General features: G+C 38.3%; 2 protein-coding genes across 2 annotated transcripts in view; one reads left to right on the plus strand and one right to left on the minus strand.

The window, feature by feature from the left end:
• mrpl11 (mitochondrial ribosomal protein L11) overlaps window positions 1-19,747 on the plus strand; it is a 79,558-nt gene that overhangs the window by 28,266 nt on the left and 31,545 nt on the right. The gene's annotated exons all lie outside the window — the stretch shown is intronic.
• tmem265 (transmembrane protein 265) lies at window positions 3,463-11,235 on the minus strand. Its single transcript, XM_062999789.1, has 2 exons — window positions 11,184-11,235; window positions 3,463-4,785 (listed from the first exon to the last, which is right to left on the minus strand). The coding sequence occupies exon 2, from the start codon at window positions 4,781-4,783 to the stop codon at window positions 3,767-3,769; it is 1,017 nt and encodes a 338-aa protein (XP_062855859.1). The 5' UTR covers window positions 4,784-4,785; window positions 11,184-11,235; the 3' UTR covers window positions 3,463-3,766.

The following is a 19,747-nucleotide window of genomic DNA, read 5'->3' on the forward strand; positions in this document are numbered from 1 at the left end:
TTCAGTCTGCCAGCCCACCACCACTAAGACCTCAAGCACTCAAGCTCCAACCTTAGCTGTGCTATCGATCTGGTCAGGCATCCAACAGGGGCTTTTTCTTAAGAAGGAAGGTCGACATGGTTCCACATTGTTGGTACAGCAAATACAAACTCTGATGGCTATTTGAGGTGCCTGCTTAAGAGGTGGATGATCACAGAATAGCAAAGTGTACTCCGTGCATGATTCGGCTCTCTGTAAGGCTCCATCTACATAAAACCTACCCTTAGCATCACCAAAAGCACTACTATACTAACATTCTGGTCCACTCCACATTTTTATTTTTGACCTGTGAAAAATTGTAAGTGCTTTACATCAAATCTTTAACAGTGTAGTTACTTAATCTTCAAAATTCCCCAGGCATTAATTTTAAGTCCAAAAAGACCACTGGTATATATCTGATTTGGTAGAGTTAATGTGTACGATTCGTGTGTGGGGGTGTATTTACCCACTTTTGTTTCTGTTTTGTGTACTTACAAATTTTTAACAGTGAATATGTATTTAGAAGCACAAACAATAAAGTGTTTAACAATGAATTTAATGTGGGGTTTAGACTACATTAACCCTTTGATGCACAAGCTAAGCAAACCCCTTCTAATGCACAACATGGGTCAAAGATTACCCATATTCATCCATTCAAGAATATTTTCATATGCACATTTGTCAGTTATTCATGTATTTGCTGTCTTAGTTAATAAAATATATCTCTACTAGAATATGTAAACAGCTAGCAAGCAAATAGTATTGGACATATTCAAGATTCAAGAGCCTAATCTTTGGTTGTCTTTCAAAAGATCAGTAAATATGTTTTTGACTACAAACACTTACAAATGTCAGTAGTTTCTGTCAAATTCCATAGTAAATACATAAGGGTCATTTTTGACCCATGTTGTGCATTAAAAGGGTAGTGATACAAAAATGATTTTTATTAAAAAAGCAAAAAATATAAAACTGAAATAAGGATTTGTGATGATCAAAAACAAGTTAATTAAAAAATTCATGGAAGCTTGAATGACAAAATTAATTTATTGCAAAGATATAGAAAATAAAAACTCAGTTGGGTCATTTTTGACCCAGGTTGTGCATCAAAGGGTTAAAACATATACATGTAAAGGTTGCAAAATAAAAAAAAAAAAAAAGTTACAGATATCAATACTGAAAGTACAATAAGAGACAAATGCCCTGTTTCAAATTGCATCTGCTTTTATTTTTGTTCATTTTTCACTCAGCATGTAGCAACCACGATGAAGGTGAAAGTGCTTACTAAAGTTTTAAGTGACAAAATTATTACACAATATTTCACTTTGCATACAAACAATTAAACAAATCAAAAACAGAACAAAGAAGAAAAAAACTATAATAATTCAGCAATAATTCAGCTTGTCTTGTTTAAAGTAAGAAAGGATGTGCATATTCTCCCAAAAACACAGTGCTTACAACATGAAGGTGGGAGCATCATGATACTGAGCTGCTTTTTCTGCAGTACCGGGACATTAAATGTAACAGAAATGTACTGATGTACTGTGACCTATTACATAAGCTAAATCTGGATGTTTCAAGACTGGTTTCTAGATGGTGAAAGTGCTAGCATGGCCCAGCCTGATCTATCTGATCTGATCTAATTTGAACTTAATTGAAAATGTATGGAGGAAAGAGATTTGCCTAGTGGAATGTGTCCAATGAATCAACAATGCTGTAAAAAGCTTTTCATTTCTTTAATGAAATGTCTTAAAATCAGTCAACAATGTCTTAGCAAAAAAATAATGTTGTTTTGTGGACTACAGTTTTATAAATACATACTTGTTTATATTTATTTAAGATGACGTGTGTATAATTTGAAGTGGATGTTTGCACTGGAGGTATTTTTACATAAAAAGGAAATTGAATGAAATACATGTTTGTCCTCACTCTAGTACAGCCTTTTCTGAAATGTATTTTATTTTTAAAGTTATTTAATTCCTAGTTTTCCCTATTTTTATATTTTTTGGGAAGGAAGTATTTTTCGTTTTCATCAACCTCCTTTTCCTAGACAGGGTTGTGACTGGTTTGATTCCACAGGGGAACACTGGCTACAAAGCAGGAATACTCTGGACAGAATGCCAGTCTGTCGAAAAGCTTCACTCAATCCCCCCAGCCATAGACAATCATGTCTGTGTAGATGCCCAGCCGGCCCATGTCACCTCTTGAGATTTGAACGCTGATCGGTCTAGCGTAATAGACGTGGCTGTGCCACCTGAGCACTTCAATTTTAACCAGTATTACTAAAAAAGTAGACAGCGGTTGTGCTTGAAAGAGCGATGTTCACTTCTTGTGATTTATTGATGCTGCAGTTATACGGCTGTGTTTTTATGTGATATGTTTGACCTCTGTCCACGTTCACTGTGTGGCTGTAATAACAGGGACCTGTGATGTCTGCAGTAAGCAAGACAAAACAGAGATGTCTAAAAAACATTTATTACAGCGGAACACTAATGGTATCCATGCTTCACAGTACATCGTGTTTCTTATAGTTTAGAATGAATGGCAACAACAACCTTGGTTTTAACTTGCTCATAAAAAAGGCACTTGGTTAATACACTGTATCTCACAACTGTACAGGGTTGGGCAAATTACATGAATACAGTGGTACCTTGTAACTCAACGTCCCCTAAACTCAAAATCTTTGAAACTCAATGCCCTTCGTTGACAAATTTGTGCCCTTAAACTCAACGTTTCCCCTAAACTCAACGTGTTGAGTTTGTTTTTTAATTTTTTATTTATTTAATTTCAAATTAACAATAAACACTCGCTTTGTTCAGCGCTTGGCTTGAGCGGTCCGGTAATACGTCATCAGTGTGCATATAAGACAAAACTGTATTTGTGTGGAATAACAGTCAAATCCACTCTGAAAGCTTCACATGTATCTGTGTTTAGCTGGATTGTTCTCACTGTTTCACTTTTAAACTTGTGTTACAACTGAAGGTTCTGAGAAATTGTAGGAATCAGCTTTATCTTACATTCGCCGAAAATATTTGCAGTTCAACAGGACCATGGAACGCAATAACAGGTTTCCCATACATCCTTATGGGAAAAAATACCTTGAAACTCAATGCCTTTAAACTCAATGCCACTCCCAGAACCAATTGACGTTGAGTTCTTCAGTGTTTTAGCAGGGATTGGTTGAGGTGGGGCTGTAGGGTTCCTTGTTGTGTATGTAAGTGTGATGGAGGGGAGGGGGTAATGCATGGAACATTTATGTGACCCTTTTTCATTGGTGTGCAGAGAATAGTCCTGTAATGGATATTGAACTTTGTGGGTTTAAAAGGCCTGCAGGAAAGGGTAAGGGGTTATTATGGTTGGGGTGTCAGAAGCTTAATAGTGTTTCAAAAAGAGTGCTGTGATTAATTAAAGCTCGTTATACAAGCAGTGTTTAATCATACAGCTTACATAAATTCATTTCACCAAGGTCTTCAAACGTTCTTACATAATTATCATCATATCATTTAATACAGGGCTGAATACAGATACTTCATTTTATCTACCATAAAAATGTATTTTTAATTTTAAAAAGGGTTCTACTACTGCCCAACCCTGCCTCAGTATCTCCATGTTAACAGTAGGTCACACAGGACCAGAATGTGACCCCTGCTTGTACAAAATGTGCTCACGATTTATTTCGCTGTCACACAGATGCATTACTGTTGACTACTGTCAATAATCCGCAATGACAGACTTTAGTCACTCGGTTTATCTAAAGCTCATGTGAAATATAGGCAGATCCCACAGAGCTTCCTGCACACTCCAGGCTTGCCTGGCTGTGACCCTGAGTTTGGGAGATTGTGTGGTACCTAGAGGATGGAGTACTGCTCCCCTGTCCCTGTCCATCATCCGCTCGCTCCATATCTGTTCTTAAAGTCTGGTTTCCCGTTCCACCATCGTCACCTTCTCCCTGCCCCCTTTCCCTACTGTTCCTGCGCCTTTCCCAGGCTGATCTGAGCTTGAGGGCCATCGCCAGCACGTTCTTCCCCACGAACACAGTAGAGACCCTTGGGTCCCTGTACCAGAGCACTCCAACAGCCCTGAGCACGAGTGTCATCACGTTGATAGTTACCAGACTCAGCCATGGGTACACAGCCTCCCTGCGAGCTCGCCTCAGGACTGGAAGTGCCAGCTCGGTAAGTGAGACGCATGGCAGGAGCAGCAGTAGAACGTAGCAATAGAAAAAAATGACACCGTCCACCCATAATGGGACCACCGCACCGCTCTGTGCCTCCTCCCACAGGCCTGCCTGCAGGTCCAGCACATCTAGGAGGTCCAGGGCCACCCACAGGAGCCTAGCACGCACCTCCTGCTTCCTGCGAATCGGTGTCACATGCTCTGCTCCTGTCAGTACCACAAAAAGTGAGGGCAGGCCCACAGAGAGCAGCAGCGTAAGGGTTTTTCGTGCCAAGGGGTCGGCTGGCCGACGTTCATGCCTGTAGTTCTGGTACACAAAGAAGAGCTTGAGCTCCAGCAGGGAGAGGAAGAGGAACCAGAGCGCGCTGGCAAAACCACGGCGTGGAGAGCGTGCCTCCGAAGCCACGCCAGCTGACACAAACCGCAACGCCAGTAGAAAGCCCAGGTCACCCAGTGCCACTGCCGTGTATGCCCATGCTGCCGGCCAAGCCCCACGGCCCAGCATGCTCTGCTCCAGGAGGTAGAGGTCGAGCACACCCATTGTGCTCACAGTCACCAGGGTGGACACACACACCTGGGGTGAAGGAAACATGCCTAAAAAAAAGAAGGAGAAATGAAGGCCGTTAGAACACAGTTTTCTCTCCACCCCTCCTTCCCGGTCTCGGGGGAAATCTTGGAGGTTAAAGGGTGTATGGAGTATGGCTTGGCATGCCTAATCACTTGATCTAGCAGAAAATTAGAATATGCTGTAAAAAGACATTTCTTATAAGGCTGAACTGGCCAATCCCTGCAAAAGAAACTGAATGGCTGACATAAATAAGCATTTTATGAGCACATTTAACGGCACAGATAAGCTTTATAAACAACTTTAATATGTATGGATAGCACATTTCAGTAATTACATTTGTGATAACAAAACATATGATTTACCTTCTCCTTTTGGATGTCTGTATGTGTTTGGACTAGGGAAATATGATAAGTCGATTGTTAACCAGCACACTTATAGCATCCCATAAAGATACAAAACACACCAGAGTTTTATGGAATATTAACACGTCTTTATGCTTTATTTATTTTAAAAACATAATGTAGTAATTGATTAATGTTGTAATGTAGCAAAACCAGTTCAGCATAAAACCCCATGTTTCATCTCAACAAGTCGTTATGCTTTATTTAATAAACAGCATAATGTAGTGAACATGCCACTAATGTAGAACAGTAAGATAAACATAAACACTGTGGCCAAAACCAGTCCAGCTTTCCGAATGTACAGTAGATCTTAAACAGTATCCAGTAGCAAACAGTTCATTTTCATCAACCGTTTTATGCTGGTCAGGGTCGTGGTTGCACTGCAAAAGACAAAGTGCTGGACCCTGGATAGACACCAGTCCAATGTAGGGTTTTGAAAAAAATCTGCCAATCATGTCTGTGTAGCACAGGATTTCAGAGGTGCTAGCGTAATAAGACAGCCACACCACACCTCCAAGTGCTAACTAAACATGCTAATCGAAATTAATGAAGATGCAGTCAGTACCTTAAAGCACTATATAGCTTAAATATTTCTTTAATTTGGGGTTAGTTATACACAGAAGCGGGATTGCCAAGGTTTTTTTAATCTAATCCAATGCTTTATTATTAGTTTGTTATATAAACTACATATTACTGTATTTTAGAATTCAAACCCTAGTGAAATGACAGACTCTTACGCTTTAATTAAATTTTGTTATTAAATAAACTTCCACTTATATCTGTCACTACGATGGTATAAATGTACTGTGTGATGGTTAAAATTACAAAAGGCTTAGTAATTTCTTACTACAGCAGCAAGTTATATCATAAGGGCTACTCTTTACACAAACTGCTTTACACAGTTTTAGTTCAGATTAATGGAGTGGATTATAGTGAGTGTTCATAAATTCAGGATAAGAAGCATTTAGCACATACTTTACAGTTCAACAGATTCCGCATTCAATGTATTGTAATATATACAATTACCCTTGTATGAAATTACATATTGCCTACCTTGACACATGATTTTTGCCCACCCCTGTTATTATTGTGAATACATAATTAAAGATGCTTAATGCTCAGTGCAATTATGAATTTTTCCCAGCAGTCAAAAGTTTTTCAACTTTTTGTCTGACTTTGCAGATTCTTTAAATGTATGCCCGAGGGCACGCGCTCTTTCTGGTACAGCCTTATTTAACATTAACTCACTGTGTTGAGTTGAAAAGCAGCATGCTGTCAGATCTTGTTTTCTTTGTGTCTGGTCTGCTGGTTTTCTGTAAAGGGCACCGCTACAGTATTTAACTAAAAGAAATAGCTTTTTAATTGCAGTATAATTTTCTGAGCTGTTTATGTAATGGGTTACAGATTGATGGTCCACTACTCCACTAAAATACAACACAATATAAAATTCTATTGAGCACATATTCAGACTTGCTTGTGCATTAAAAATGGGTAAATTTTTCTTTGAAGCAATAATTCCACCAGTAATACTGTAAAACTATATAAGTAATTGGTGTGGTAACATAACTGCCGGCTTTAGTGTCAAATCGAATATATGCGTCCATTTTCTATTGAGCTCAATGGCTCGAGTTCTGGAAGAAGCTTCTATGATCGATGGCTTTTTAATATGAAAATCATTGGCATTTAAGGCGCCTGGTGATGCATCATGATAACGCTGTTTGAGACTAATTACAATATATGTTACCATATTGAGATTTGCATTTTGTTTACATTTTTAAAACTTAAGCATTAAAAGAATGTGAGAATTATGTGGTGAGGGAAAGAAATTGACATTTCATTTTTCAGACTTATTACTGACCTAATAAAAGGTTAGTGCACATAAAGTAAAGTTCACGAGTAGATCTGAGAAATGAGGATGGTGGAGAGTGACATGATAAAATTACAGACAAATGACTCATGATCCTGATATCAGTGCACTGAGATGGAATGAAATGGATTCAGAGCCGTGCATCTATAGAAATTAAACACATTAATACTGATGTGAAGGAGATGTGTTTGGTGAATGACTTAGAATTAATCTTTTAAGTCCTCGGTGAAATAAAAAGAGCCTGCATTGCTGATATTTGATTAGAAACACAGACTGCAACTGATTTCCAGTCCTGAAATGAAATAGGTTTCCAAACTGCCATCTGTGAAGATTAGAATTTAATATGGCATGTCTGATAATCATCGTTACCCACTGAAACCTTGCACGTCTGTTTGGGTGGAGCATTTTTTTAAATGATCAACTTGTACTTCACATTTATATAGTTAAAGAAAATGAAGATGATGATAGTTTTAACAGACAGTGCATCCATTTTTGACGTGAACTTAAAGTGTGTGTGTTTGCTGAAATTTTTAAAGCACAGATCCCCTCATGGCCTTCACGTCTATATAAAAAAACCTTTTTCAACAGAAGTTTAGAAAATTATTGTTGACTTTAAGGCCTGCACAATAGTCTCATATTATTCTGAATTGACAGTTTCAGATGACAGGTTTTTGCAGTTGTTGGGCAGATCTGAGGGTCAGTTTTTAGAGAACTGAGAAGAACATAACTAAGGCTCAAGTTGCTGTTTTATTTAGGTCCAAAACTCTTCCCACTAATGTAAGAAGGTTGTGTACAAATGGGCAGAAACATATTGAGATACTGAAACCATTTAAAGCCAGCCACTGTGCAAAGACCATGAGTTATTTTATTAATCCATTTATTGTCTGTTTAACCACTGCTTAATCCTGGTCAGGGTTGCAGTGGTTCTGATTTATTGGGTAAAAGGCTGGAAACACCCCGGGCAGGTTGCCAGTCCATCACAGGGCAGACCCACACACACTCACACTTAGGGCACTTTTTAGTAGCTTCAGTTGGCCTGACTTGATGTATTTGGACTTGTGGGAGGAAACCATAGCACCCTGATGAAATCCACATGGACACAAGGAGAACATGCAAACACAGAAAGGACCCTTGCTGCTCAGTAAGAGCAGCGCTACCCACTGTGCTGCCCTAAGACCATGGATTGTCACACCTGTATATTATTCAAAGTTATCCTGTCCAATTTGATAAACAGACAAACTGTACAATTATCATATGTACTCAGGGTAATATTATACATTAGGGTTATTTAATTCCAGACCTGGGAATACACCGTCATGTCTCATCACATCTTAAAACCACATGGGTATAATGGTGCCAATGTTATGTCTAGATAAATCCCAACAGACGGCAAAAAGGGAAGTTTGTAGCCATTTGTGGTTGGGTAGAAGAGGACAACATGGAATGTCTATTTTTAAAGGGAACATAAGGCAGGAAGGATGTTTTCCAGGATGTTTTATTATTATTTATTATCCTCTGCTGTCCTCCTACCGCTAGATTTTAGACAAGCCTCATAGCAGCAGTCACACTAAGATTTTAATCCATGACACTGCCAGAACCTTTTTATTGACTGTCTTTGGTTGCAGCAGCAAAATCAGATACCGGTGAGCAAGTCACATTGTGTCTGACATCATAGATCCATACTCACATACTCACGGCCAAAGAAAATCTGTTATGATGAGCGATTCTGGTTCTGATACTGACAATCTCAGACTAATCAAATGACTACTAGCAAGATTTGCAAATGACTAATAGGTTTATCTGGATTAGATGTTACACAAATCACACATACATCTCTGATCGAATTCAAGTCTGATCTACAAACACTGATAATCTGGATCTGATCAAGACATCTCTAAAACAACTTGTCTGCAAAAAATCAGTTATTGTGCATATATCAGTGTTGCAAGTACAGATGTTTTGAGATCTCTGAAATCAGTGAAAAAATACTTGTATTTGGGAGGTCAGGTGGCACAGCAGTAAAACATGTTAGCCCATGACTGCTGAGATCTCAAGCCCTCAGGTTCAAATCTCAGCTCTGCTATTGGCCGACCTGGCACTTACAAAGAAATGATTGGCTATGTCTGAGGGTGGGCAGGCTGCTTCAATTGCGCCCTTTGCTGGCTAGACAATGGCGTCTGCACAGAGACAGGGAATAATGGAGATCAGTGCGTGACTCTACATACGCAATACTGATCCCTGTGTGAATCTGCCTCGTGCAGGTAAAAAGAAGTGGTTTGCAACTGCACCTGTGTTAGAGGGGGCATGTTTTAAGTAAGGCCTTCCTCATTTAGAGAAGGGGTCTGCAGTAATAGAAAAGATACAACTGGGTAACTAGATTGGGAGAAAAAGGGAAAATGCATTAATAGAACAAAACATGCAATAATTGTAATTATACAGTTCAAATAAAGTCCAAAGCCTACATACACTTGTACATGACTGTCACAACAGTCTAGAAATGTCAGTGATTTCCTAAATAGGTTACTAAATAATTGATGCATACTTTTTTTTTAGCACTGCAGCCTTAAAGTCCATGACCCCGTGGTGTCACCCATCTTCCAGCAGCTTTTCATTTATAGCAGACCTGTTTGTTAGTGGTTTTTGGATTTTATTTGACCAACCTGACGAACCGTTTTATGTTCCCTGTAATGGGTGCAGTCAAACCAGCCTCGTTCTTTATCAGACATAATTACTCATGCAGTAAAGGTAAACGACTTAGAACTTTATGCACCACTAAATCTATATTTTATTTATTAGGATTTAAACGTCATGTTTTACACGTTTTGGTTACATTAATGACAGAAACGTTAGTTACTTATTACACAAGATTCATCAGTTCACAAGTCATGGACAATTTTGTATCTCCAATTAACCTGACTGCATGTCGTTGGACTGTGGGAGGAAACCGGAGCTTCCGGAGAAAACCCATGCAGACACGGGGAGAACATGCAAACTCTTCTTGCTGTGAGGCGACAGTGCTACCCACCGAGCCACCATGCCTCCACCATGCCCCCATATAATCTACACTATATATTTTCGTCATATTTTTAGAACCCCGAATGCAATTTCTAAAGACTAAGTGTGTACCAATTAGCCACAGAACAAAAGTGCAGAATGTATAAAATCATATAATGTGGCGTAATTTATCAATGTCAGTCACCCACTGCACATAGTGATCATTAAACAAAGGAGCATGTTTAGTGACAGGCTGCTGTCACAGAGCTGCTCCACGGACAGGCTTAGAAGGTCTTTCGTACCCAGGGCCATTAGGCTCTACAACTCCACCAGGCAGGGACGGCCGGCTGTAGCTAAAGACTGAGGGTCCTAATGTAGCCATGTGTGTATGTACTTGTATGCACATGCATGTGCAAATGTATATATGTGTGTATGTATTTGCATATGTGTATGTATATGTGTATATATGTGTGTGTATATATGGCTATATTGACCTCATTGTGCAATATTGTCACATGTCACTTTACTATTTAATAATTTAATTACTATTCAATCTTTACACTGAAACTATACCTCATACATAGTCATTACATTTACCAGTTATCCATTTATGTAAAATACAAGAAATACTCAGTTTTTCTGTTTGCCTTTGTTTTGTTTTGTTTTGTACTGTTAATTATTTGTTGTATTATGCTACTGCGGCTTTAATTTCCTTCGGGATCAATAAAGTATCTATCTATCTATCTATCTATCTATCTATCTATCTATCTATCTATCTATCTATCTGTCTATCTACCTATCTATCTAATATAAGCAATTATTATATATAAGTAACACTATTACTAAACCTTATTCCTCTGGTATAGTAAATTATTACATTATAGAATTTCAACAGCACGACCTGAATGAGGAGAAATCACTGACAGCTCAGACAGGTTTATTTACATGTTAAATTCGACTTTATTTACATAAACTAGTTAAATTTGACTTTAGCTCTTTGTTTCTTTACATATTAGGACTGACTTTAATATTTGGATCAGACTGAAGCGACTCTCCACTTAGAACTCAACTTTGTGTATAGCATTAAATTAACTGTGAGCTGACTGTTTATTCATGCGTTTCCTGTGTCTTGTCAGGTAAAAATTCTTTACATTTTATTTACCTTAAGCTGGTGTGTAAAGCTGCCGCGTTTCCGATCAAATTCGTCAAATACTTGTTGTATTAACAGTCGCTGCTCCTCAAGTTCGCCACATACCGGTAAATCCAAAGAAGCCATTTAGGCAACGAGAACGCTCAATAGCTACATTGTACAGAGCTCAAAACCTCCACTATTCCAGTCAGGTTTGAGAAAACACACAAATCTGGCTTTTTATCTCTTTCCACCTTGGTACACGGACTTTTTTATCCTCAGCCTCGTTTCTCTCCTCAGCTTCCCGCGCTTTAGGCTGCTGACGCTGTGCGGTGCTGAGGCTGAGCAGCTCCAGCAGCCGCTCAGAAGCGCCCGAGAAATTGATTCTGTACCGATTCACATGGTGAAGTTTGATTCAGTAGATAAGCCGGTGCTCCGCTGATACACTGGTTCACTGGTTGCAGTGTGTGATTTGTAGGCAGTGTTCGTCTGAGCATTCACCCTCCTCCTCACACACTTTCTCACCAGTTTTCCACGTTTGCATGCCCCCCCCCCTCTCTCTCTCTCTCTCTGTCTCTCTCTCTCTCTCTCTCTCTGAAAATTCAATTCAATTGTTAGCATGAACGTTACAGTAGTTACTTTATTGCCAAAGCATTGAAATAAATAAATAAAATGCAATGTGTGTGTCTAAATGTGTGTGTATTTATGTATTAATGTATACATATATATTATAGCTTGGCGGTATGACCAAAAATTAGTTTTACAGTATATTATGGTATGTTTTCTTTTTGTATGACTGGGACTTTTTTTATATGCCTGTGGCTTATTCTACTGACATAAGTACATAGAATATAAAAAGTTTTAATTTTACCATGTATATAATAAAAGCAATAAGCCACGAGAGACCGTGCGTTACTGCGATTTTATCACGGGGAAGGATGTTTTTAAAACGTAAAACGTCTTTCCCCGTGATAAAATCATAGCAGTAACGCACGGTCTCTCGTGGCTTATTGCTTTTATAAAACGGCGGTCAACATAAAATATAATAAAATACAACAATGTTCAATTTATAAATGTTTTTATTTACAAAAACCCTTACAAAAAGCATTCTTCCGCGAATTCAGGTAGTCCGTTAACAGTGTTGCTAGGCAACATGAGGGCGAACATAACATTCGCAATAAACATTCCTCCACAAACACTATTACATTATTTCTCGGACGAAACACCCGCTTAATGATTAGGATTACTGTTTATATTAATCTGGACAAAATAGTGTTCAACCAAGTTTGTACTTTTTCTTTTCAGTGGCGTATTAATATGTAATGATGTGAGGTGGTCACAGGTGTGCGTATATCGGGGATTTTACAACGTCTTCGAACGCGGCTCAGCCAATCAGATTTTAGGACCAGAACTATCCGTTTTATAACCTTAGTTTAACCCCACAAAGTGATGCAATATATGATGGAATCAGTACGCGTGAAACAGTTGCAATAAATACAACGAGGATAGAGAAATCGTGTACTTGCATATGTTGATTGCTACTACGTTTGTAATGTTGTTGTTTGCAACAGCCGTGGCTCGACAAACCGTACAGTATATAGTGTTTTAGTCAGTTCAAAACTTTTTACGATATTGAGGAAACCTCTCTCATCTGTTAACACTGGCATGCTAATGCTAACGGGCTAACTACCTAATCTGCACAGAGCTCATAGCGCTTTTAGCGGCGAACAATATTATGTGCTTGCCTTGTGAAACCCTACAGCTGTTAAAATGAACTATGTTACGGTATTTCTGAATATGAAAAATCCACACAGTATGAAGAATCAAAGACGGTATACCGACCCTAAAGACGGTGTACCAGCCCTAATATATGTACTATATACAACGGTAGACGATAGTTTCTATTAGAGATGAAAGAGAAACACATTGCTGTGATGTCAAACTACATCAAATACACCACAGCAATCACAAAAAAACAAACACAGTTTTCTCGTCATGTTGGCTGCACACACAGTAATGGAATGCGCAGGGATGAAATTTATAGATGAGTGATATTCCTCCAAGATTGTTTTTTAGCAGAATCTGATTTGTGATCATTTTTTTAGTTTGCTTACTTTTTAATGATTCTATCCAGTAAAGTACACTGTAAGTACATTTCTGCATGTGATTGTATTTTGGATACTAAAAAGAAGTGCAGGTCAATCTCTGTATTGTTGCACTGTGTGCACACTTTGTGTTCTATAGAGAGCCTGGATTTCTTATAGTGGCCTGTCTCAATGACTTGCCTGGGTGCACTGAGTCTATATTTTGTTAGTATGTGTTTTTTATTAGTCCCTGTACTCAGGTAATCCGCTACGATGTACTGCCACTTTCAGGCAGAATAAAACAGCATTTTACTTTGTGCTTGGATTTGGCTTCTGCAGTGGCTAAAGTTTTCTTTTTGAAGTCTTATAATTTGGTTGATTCTGATTGATGTAAGGGGAGGTGTTGCCCATGAGTGTTTGTGTGATTGTGCCGTGTCTGTGTGTGTGCACTGAGGTTCAGGACCAGCTTGATGAGGGCACTCTTCTCTGTGTTCAGGTTTTGGCAGTGCAAGACTTTATGGTATGACGCATGGGGTTATCTGCTTTTTAAATTAAACCAATACCAGTATAAACCAGAATTAATCTTATACATTAAATATTGATTACTAGTGGGTGTCTGCCTAATTCTTCTCTGCAGCTGTTGCATTCTCTTTCTCCCCACAATCCCCCCCCAACTGTAGGCAAAGTAGGCGGGCATATATGAATAGGGTATAAATTAAAAGAGGACAGTCAGTTGCCTGGGTTCCTGTAATTACAACAGTTCTTGTTCAGTCATACCCGCAGTGATTGCATTGCATAAGAGAGGAGGAGGCGTTAGATAACTCTGTCATTAGTAAATGATTGTATCTCCTGACTTTTTTACTACCCAGATGTTGCTATGCCCATGCATTTATTTTAAACCAGCATTTCTGTCAGCGCGCATATTTCTTTCATGTGCATTACAGCATGAAAAACTGACTCAGGCTTAAATTTATGATTGCCTTTCACACTCTTGGATTGGTGCTGAATTTATGAGGGCCGGCAGTTCAGTTCAGATGTAATTGGCACACTATCATGGAAGGAAATTGAGCATGATCTCGTTATCCATTCCCTTTTCATTTAAAATGCCCTGGCTTGCCACTCTTCTAGAACTGTAAATTTTAAATAACTCTCTTGAACCTTCCTTCAGCTCATATCATATATGGGTCTTAGTATGAAGTTTTGGATGCATCTAAACTTTTTATTGATGCTTGTTGCTAAGGCTGTGAGATTTTGACAAATATGCAGTCTAATGGTAAAAATGTTTTACTGGTAGATATTTTGCTATACATTTTACACCATGATGTTGATAGATCAATAAAGCTCAGCTGTAATTAAGCAATAGAACACGAGAGGGAGTGTGTTATCGCGAATAACATCACGGCTGTGATTCGGTCGCATGTTATTCGCGATAACACACAACCTCAAGTGTTCTATTGCTTTTATACAACAGTTTTTACAAAATAAAGAAAGAAAATAAATCAAAGAAGCCCTGAATTTCATAATAAATATGCTTTAATATTGACAATACCTTCCGCCAAAAAGTAGTTCCACAACGAATATAAAGTTTAACACTACAAAGCAGACATCCCAAGTTGCAAAAACTCATTTCAGGGAGGTAAGAACAACAAGAAGAAAAAGGCAAGAACCTCCGAAGAGAAAAAAAAGAAACAAAAAACATCTTGCACACACCAAAGGATATGGGTGATAACAGAACTTCTAGGAGCTGCTAACTGGGCTATTAAGCTAACTGTTCGCGTTACAAACACATTAATGTTCCCTACATAGTGCACTAGATTGTGTATCGGATAACGCATTCATGTTCACTACATAGTGCACTAGACAATATATTAGACAATTGATATATGTTTCCTACACAGTGCGCTAGATTGTATATCAGATAACGGATTTTAAACACGACCGGGAATAAAGTCTGTGTCGCCTGCGTGCGCGTTTGTGTGCGTGAAGCTTGTCGTTACTGGCAACGCGTCAGCGGAGTAATACAGTTGTGGTGTGAAAAGACCGTGCTGTTATCACAAATATCAGCACAGTTAGAACGCTTCTCAACCAATCAGATTGTAAGGTCGGAACTACGTGTTGTATAAATAGTAATAAAACACAGTGCTGATTGTTCCAACCTGTGTGGGCAGAAATGTAATTTTTGTAATTTCTTAAAAAAAACTGCTGGAGAGATTTTAGTCATGAGGCACTTCATACTGGGCTCCAAATGTGAAAATGTTTCATTACATTTAAAAGGTTTATTAAAATGTGACACTGAGCAAAAACAGAACACTAGCAACATTTCTGTGACAAGTGTATTGTGTCATAATATATACTGATCAGCCATAACATTAAAACCACCTTCTTGTTTCTACACTCACTGTACATTTTATCAGCTCCACTTACCATATAGAAGCACTTTGTATATCTACAATTACTGACTGTAGTGCATGTGTTTCTCTACTTACATTTTTATCCTGCTTTCACCTTGTTCTTCAATGGTCAGGACCCCCACAGGACCACCACAGACAGCAGGTATTATTTAGGTGGCGGCTCATTCTCAGCACCACAGTGACACTGACATGGTGGTGGTGTGATAGTGTGTGTTGTGCTGGTACGAGTGGATCAGACACAGCAGTGCTGCTGGAGTTTTTAAATACCGTATCCACTCACTGTCCACTCTATTAGACACTCCTACCTAGTTGGTCCACCTTGTAGATGTAAAGTCAGAGACGATCGCTCATCTATTGCTGCTGTTTGAGTTGGTCATCTTCTAGACCTTCATCAGTGGTCACAGGACGCTGCCCATAGGGCGCTGTTGGCTGGATATTTTTGGTTGGTGGACTATTCTCAGTCCAGCAGTGACAGTGATGTGTTTAAAAACTCCAGCAGCGCTGCTGTGTCTGATCCACTCATACCAGCACAACACACACTAACCCAAATGACCCACCACCCAAATAATACCTGCTCTGTGGGGGTCCTGACCATTGAAGAACAGGATGAAAGAGGGCTAACAAAGCATGCAGAGAAACAGATGGACTACAGTCTTGTACAACTACAAAGTGCTGCTATATGGTGAAGTGAACCTGATAAAATGGACAGTGAGTGTAGAAACAAGGAGGTGGTTTTAATGTTATGGATGATCAGTGTATACCTTAACTATATTTCATTAACCGTAATAGAGGATTCTTGCGAAATATGGAAAAAATATGAAAGGGGTCTAATTAAGCATGGAAATGCTAGATTACTGGGCTATATTATTGTGCCAGCATTGTCTACTGTTTTTTTTTTTTTTTTTTTTCGTTATGCTCTTGATTTAGGAAAGCATGAAAGTCAGGAAAAGCAGGAAAGTCAATTTCCATATTAAAGCTCAGTTTCCCATATTAATTGGTGAATACTGATGGCCGAAACAGACAATAGAACAGTGACCAAGTTTCATCTGATTTACATCACCAAACATCCAGGCCTGATGGTGGTCTGTTTTAAAAGGATTTTTTGTCTTATGATTATATGGATATCAGTACAAATCACACACATTTAGTACAGCATGTCGGTGGATTGAGTCAGAAAATTTGATCCAACACAAATCCATTTTTATTATTAACATCAGTTTAGGGCATCCATAGTGCATGTGAACTCGTTTTCACAATCCTCAATACGTATATATTTTTTCTATTTATACACACACACTCAAAAGAACTCATTATTTTTTATGACACCTTTCTTCTCCTCCTCACTTTATCATGGTCACAGAGGTCATTTTCAAGTATGTGGTGTAATGAGACCCGAGACGAGAGCAAAAAGAAGAGGCCAAGTGCTATTTCTTGTCACAATCATCTGTGTGCTTCAGTGATTTTCACAGAGAGATTTTCCATTACCCAATTTCATATTTTGACCTCTTTCACCCCTGCATTCTCCCAGTCTCTGTCTTTGGTCCCACTGGATGTCCTTGAAGGTCACTGAGCTCTGGCTCACTCTCAGCATAGGAGTAGAATTAAAGCGAAAATGAGGGCATAAGGACATGGTATATAGGGAGCCGCAAACGTCCAGGACTGCGCCGTCATCACTTTCTCGCTGACACAAGTGGTGAAGTTTGGAAGGACGTGAAGGATAACTCTGGAGTTCTGAGGACCTGATTGCTGCCCAAATGTCCTCCAGCACAAACAAGTCACAATCCAACTGAGCACTAGCACACCCCAGAGCCATCTGTCATACACAAGAGCCGCGAGCAGTCACCACACAAACCTCATTTACACACACACGGCCTACTAAGGAAAATAAAGAATGCCTGGCGAGATTGTGCCTGAAGGTACTTTTATTCCATAAGTCAGTACAGTTTTTTCACCGGGTTTTGAATTTATACTTAAAGGGAGAATCTGGGCGATAATAGAGTTGCATTTTTAGTGCTGGGGATCTGGTATTTGTTGCATGGATTTTATTTTTGTGACCACACTGTTTTTGTAAATGGTCGTTTTTGCCAAAAAATGCAAAATATTAAATGTAACAAAATAATTAATGGTATAAAGTCAGTGAGGGGGCAGCACAGATATAAGCTGTGTGTGTGTATACCTTGCCAGAATAGTTCTGATACAGCTTGGAGCTGGTCATTGCTGTAACAAACACTATGGAACAGTGTGGTCCATTGGTATAATATCTTCTCTAAAATGTATCCAAGTTATATTAATCATCTAGATCAGAGCTCTCCAATTTGGAGGTCTGGTCTCAAATTGCATGGTTTGGATTCACACCCAGGATTGATTTTGTCCAGAAAACATTTTTATGCATTTGTAGAGTTACCAACCAAACATTAGTTTTTTGTTTGATAAAGCTGCTAGAGTGCCTGATTTAATTCTATTTATAAACCATTCTGAGCCAATGTGAGCAATTATTTACACAAACATGAAAAGAAAAAACAGTGGTCGCCAAGGAGACAGTAAAGCGAAGTGAATACTTATATTAAAAACTGATATTAAGTAATAAAAAGCATACACAGAAAGTCCTTGTGAGTTATTCTGAGTGTGATCTTACCACCACATAATGATGTGTTAATTACCCCTATTACATTTGTTAAACCAGTTCATTAACTTCAGAGAATAACTGACTAAATGATGTGGAAAAGTGGATGGAATAAACAGTTCCAAACATATTTATGCATTTTTTTTAGCTTTTGTTTTGTATATTTAAAAGGTTCAACCAACATACTACTGATTTTGTGTGATTACTGTTTAAAGCAGTGCACTTTAGCTACAGTGCAAGTGGCTAAATTAAATAATATTAAAGCTTAACAGAATTCACTAAGCAGAATAAAGTTTTTCATTTTTATTCTGTTTACGTTTTTTCCCTTTTTTGCCATTAATTCATTTATTCATTGTCAGTTTTACCAACGCTTTATAATATTCAGGGTCGTGGTGGTGATGCTATCATCTTGGCTGTTGGTGTAGTTGATGAGTTTTTTTATTTTATTTTTTTTTATTATACATTTTTTAACATTGACCTGTGTTTTTTGTTTGTACTTGCTATTTTGTTTTGCTGCAGGAAAACTGTAGGTGGATTAGATGCACTCTGTATTTGTATCTGTATGCACTCTGGAATTCAGTTTTATGCAGCGGTTCTGCACCCTTGAACTTTAAAAAATCTGTGACATGGAGTGGTTATTTGAACTGGGATGAATGAGGTTATTTTAGTTATTTATTATAGTACATGTATTCCAAGAAAATAAAAACCTGTAAGTCAAAAGTTTGCATAGTTAGGTCATCGCAGTCTTATATTAAAAATAAAAAAGAAAGGACATAGCGACCTAAACATAATTTTAAAAAGGTAACAATTTATTAAATGAATAAATGAACATGAATTATTAATAAAAATGTGTGGTAGCAAAATTCAAAAGATAAATAAGATACAAACAAAATTCATATTAGCCTAATAATTTTTTAACTCCTTAATGAATCATAATGGATGAACATCCTTAGTACCTTTGCCCATATCATTGGCAGTTTGTGTTTACACTCAGCAACAGCAGAGGACAATATTGTAACACAAGATATAATTCTTTTTTTCACTGAGGAGAGGATTTTAATTAAAAACTTGTATCTGCTTAAGAGTTATAATTTGTGCAGTGCACTTGCAGTATTTTCAGAGAAAAACTGGAAAAGAATTTAAAAATTGCTGTATAAGATCTGTAAAACTGGTATTGGCTGACCGAAAAGTGAACATACCCATGACAGCATAGAGCAAGTTCATGAACTGGTGCTCAAGAGGATAAACCCCAGACCCATCAGTCAATACGTCAAATTTCTAACGAAACTGGACTGACCAATCGTCAGTCTGAATTATTCATATGCGCAAAGGTACAGCGTGAATTAAACTGAGGTTCTTTGGACTGTCCAGCATCACACCTCTAGCTCATCTTTTCATCTTATTGCCTTTCATCTGTTTGGTCTCATTAAAAACACTTGCAAATGCAAATACCTCTAATAGATGTGGCGAATAAGAACT

This window comes from Trichomycterus rosablanca, chromosome 8 (assembly GCF_030014385.1).
Source record: "Trichomycterus rosablanca isolate fTriRos1 chromosome 8, fTriRos1.hap1, whole genome shotgun sequence".
NCBI lineage: Eukaryota > Metazoa > Chordata > Actinopteri > Siluriformes > Trichomycteridae > Trichomycterus > Trichomycterus rosablanca.

What these genes read in the sequence shown, in the direction of transcription:
- tmem265 (XM_062999789.1), bottom strand. Translation starts at nt 4,783, where the DNA reads ATGTTTCCTTCACCCCAGGTGTGTGTGTCCACCCTGGTGACTGTGAGC.